Consider the following 3,060-nt stretch of genomic DNA (forward strand, 5'->3'; position numbering starts at 1 on the left):
GCCTTGAGCGATACTTTGTAGCCCAGGCCCTGCTTTGAATGGCCGGGCCAACTGGAGTGGGTCGCCCAGCCCATTGACATCCCTAGCCTATAACAAATTAAGAATAGTGAGGATCGATATCCGACTAATTGAATGAGTTTGCTCGGACTTGCTTGAGGAACTATGGCAAGCCCGAGTATCCCAGGATTGGGTGTCTAACTGAGGGATTTTAAAAAAAAATTGAAAAAATAATAAAAAATTTAAAAATAAGAAATCTATTTGTAACATGATTTTTTTATATAATCTATCATTTTTGGTTTTTACATTTTCCAATATTTTGAAAAAAAAATTGCTTTTTCAAAATCTATTTTTTACTAACTTTTTAATTCCATTTAAATGTATTTTGTTTAAGGAAAAAGTTTATATAAGGTTGCAATCTTATATTGTTGACGTAAGGGGCACTTAAAAAATCCTACATTGGAGAGTGCTCCGGCATAGTAGAACGCTCCACCTGAGCATCTCGACCTTAATATGAATAGACATAAAGAAAAAACAGAATTTCCAGGCCAAAAAATGGTAAATCTTGCAACAAGTTATTTGGATCGTCTATTTTCAAGCGTTTCTTAATCTGCTTGATCTATACTATTTTTGAAATTTTTAATTTTACAATTGAGGATAAAAATAAATTTTGAAACCATCATAATGTTTTTTATTATGAAACGACAACTCTAAATAAATTTTATAGGTGAGAGGCAACCTTGTACAAACCTCACACTTTGTTTGAACCTACTTTAAACATATATTCTTTATTTTTTATGGTTTTTCATTTTTAAAATTTTTTAACAACTTTTATGCCTAGCCAGTATCTACCAATTGGGGCCAGTTGCCCGGATCGGTTCTGGGTTACGTAGACCCGACCCATGGCCGGGTTCCGGGGGCGGTTCGTGCGGTCGAGCAACGGTGTAAAGTGGTCAAGTACAGGCGAACCCACCGTAGGTAGAACAAGAAGTTCTATAAACTTACGCAACAGTACCAGTAGTCTCAAAAAAACAAACACCCACTTTTTCTCTCTATAAGTATGTCTCCATGGCGTGTGCTCTCCAAACGCCCAAATACCACATTCCTCTCTCTCATGGCAGAGGCCATTCATCCAGAAACCCCTCACAAGCCCCTAGATATAGAGGCCCCTGCGGCTCCAAACGCTACCACCACCATCCCCGACATAGACTACTTCCAGCGCTCCCAATGGCTCCGAGCTGCAGTCCTTGGCGCAAACGATGGCCTCGTCTCCACTGCCTCTCTCATGGCCGGTGTCGGTGCATTGAAAACTGACCCAAAGGCCATGCTTCTGTCAGGTCTTGCCGGCCTTGTCGCCGGAGCCTGCAGCATGGCCATCGGTGAGTTCGTCTCCGTATACTCGCAAGTCGACATAGAGGTGGCTCAGTTGGAGAGAGAAAGAGAGGGAGCAGAGGAAGAGAGAGAGGGCATGAGGCACCCAAGCCCTTCGCAGGCGGCACTGGCGTCTGCAGTAGCGTTTGCGTTGGGTGCAGCAGTCCCGATACTGGGGGCTGCGTTTGTGAGGCAGCCGGGGGTTAGGGTTGGGATGGTGGCAGTGGCGGCAACAGCAGCGATGGTGGGGTTTGGGGTGGCGGGGGCAGTGCTTGGGAAGACGCCAGTGGTGCGGTCGTGTGCAAGGGTGGTGGTGGGAGGATGGCTGGCCATGGTCGTCACCTATGGGTTAATGAGGGCCGTGGGGACTACTGGGTTTTAGGTATATGGTCTGTATTAGGTTGAGGCTCTAAATAACGAGCACTTTCAAATATGCTGTTTCGGTATTAGAAATCTTTACGATGACTTGTAAATTTATTTTCAGCTCTAATTTTAAAATCTAAATATTCAAAAATGGTGTAGATCGAGCATCTATGGTTATTTAAATAATTGAAAATTGACGATTTAGATAATACCTTACAATGTGTACTATTTTTAATACTTGAAATCCTTTTTTTTCCATATCCATAAATCTTGAGTTTAAGATTATTGAATTAAAGGTCTTTCAACATCGAAACAACATCTTCTTGTTAATTTTTTATGTGCACCTTAATTTAATTGTTTAGGATCTCGCCCTTTATATAAACTTTTTCCATCTTAGAATATGGTCCTTAGCATTTTCCTTTCACAAGAAATGCGAATTTACCAATTATTTAAAAGAAAAGAAAGAGAAATGCTTATTTACCTATATGGCTATATGTTGCATAATATCTATACGCAGATTAAAAGTATTTAATATTTATAGGTAGTTTGCCCAGCCCATGTAAGATAATCATGAAAATATGTAAACTAAGGGCGATCATCGACCGTGTTTCAAAAAAAAAAAAGGCGATCATCTAGCTTGAATAAAATGTTGCGTGTAAAGACATCTAATGCCTTTTAAGTAAGGGGAAACTTTATATTATATAATGATGTATTATTATTGCCATTCGTAAGTGATAATCATTATACTTGCTTAAAGTGAAAATAAACAGTATTTTTGTCTATAAGCTCGCCACAATCTGAAATTTTTAGACAGTGGGGGGAATCGACTGCCATAGACATAATATGTCTGTGGCGGTCGATTTGTCACATTAAATTGCAACAAACCTATCATGTTTACTGTGAGGGTGAAAATACTATTCACTTCGCATATAGGAGTTGGAAATTGTTTTTCATATATATTGTTATATAATTTGTCTAATATAATCTTTACATTAGTGCAAGCTGAGTTTGGTTAACCAAATTGTATATAAATTTATAAAGGGTGCAATTGGCATATGGATACATCCGTAGCTGTAGTGGTAAGGTGCACATTCAAATTTTATCATGTATATAATTTTGATGTAAAATGTTTTTAGGATTATCTCAAAATCTATTTTTATATCTAATTATAAAATTTAAAATTTCAAAAACAGTTAAAATCAAGTAGATCTATAAACATATGAAAATCTTGAAAATGGACAGTGTAGATAATATGTTGTAAAATACACTATTTCTGAGACTCAAAATCTTTTTATTTTTTATGGTCACACATCTCGATGTCGAGATGAT

General features: G+C 38.0%; 1 protein-coding gene across 1 annotated transcript; it reads left to right on the forward strand.

Annotated features, from left to right (window-relative positions):
* The first annotated feature begins 1,087 nt into the window (after positions 1–1,087).
* Positions 1,088–1,866, forward strand: LOC18444284 (vacuolar iron transporter homolog 4). The gene has a single exon (XM_006854461.3). It carries the CDS (start codon positions 1,112–1,114, stop codon positions 1,748–1,750), a length of 639 nt encoding a protein of 212 aa, XP_006854523.3. The 5' UTR covers positions 1,088–1,111; the 3' UTR covers positions 1,751–1,866.
* The last annotated feature ends 1,194 nt before the right edge of the window (positions 1,867–3,060 follow it).

Source organism: Amborella trichopoda, chromosome 11, assembly GCF_054954075.1.
Source record: "Amborella trichopoda isolate Santa Cruz 75 chromosome 11, AtrichopodaSantaCruz75HAP2 v2.0, whole genome shotgun sequence".
Taxonomy (NCBI): Eukaryota; Viridiplantae; Streptophyta; class Magnoliopsida; order Amborellales; family Amborellaceae; genus Amborella; species Amborella trichopoda.

What these genes read in the sequence shown, in the direction of transcription:
- LOC18444284 (XM_006854461.3), top strand. Translation starts at nt 1,112, where the DNA reads ATGGCAGAGGCCATTCATCCAGAAACCCCTCACAAGCCCCTAGATATA.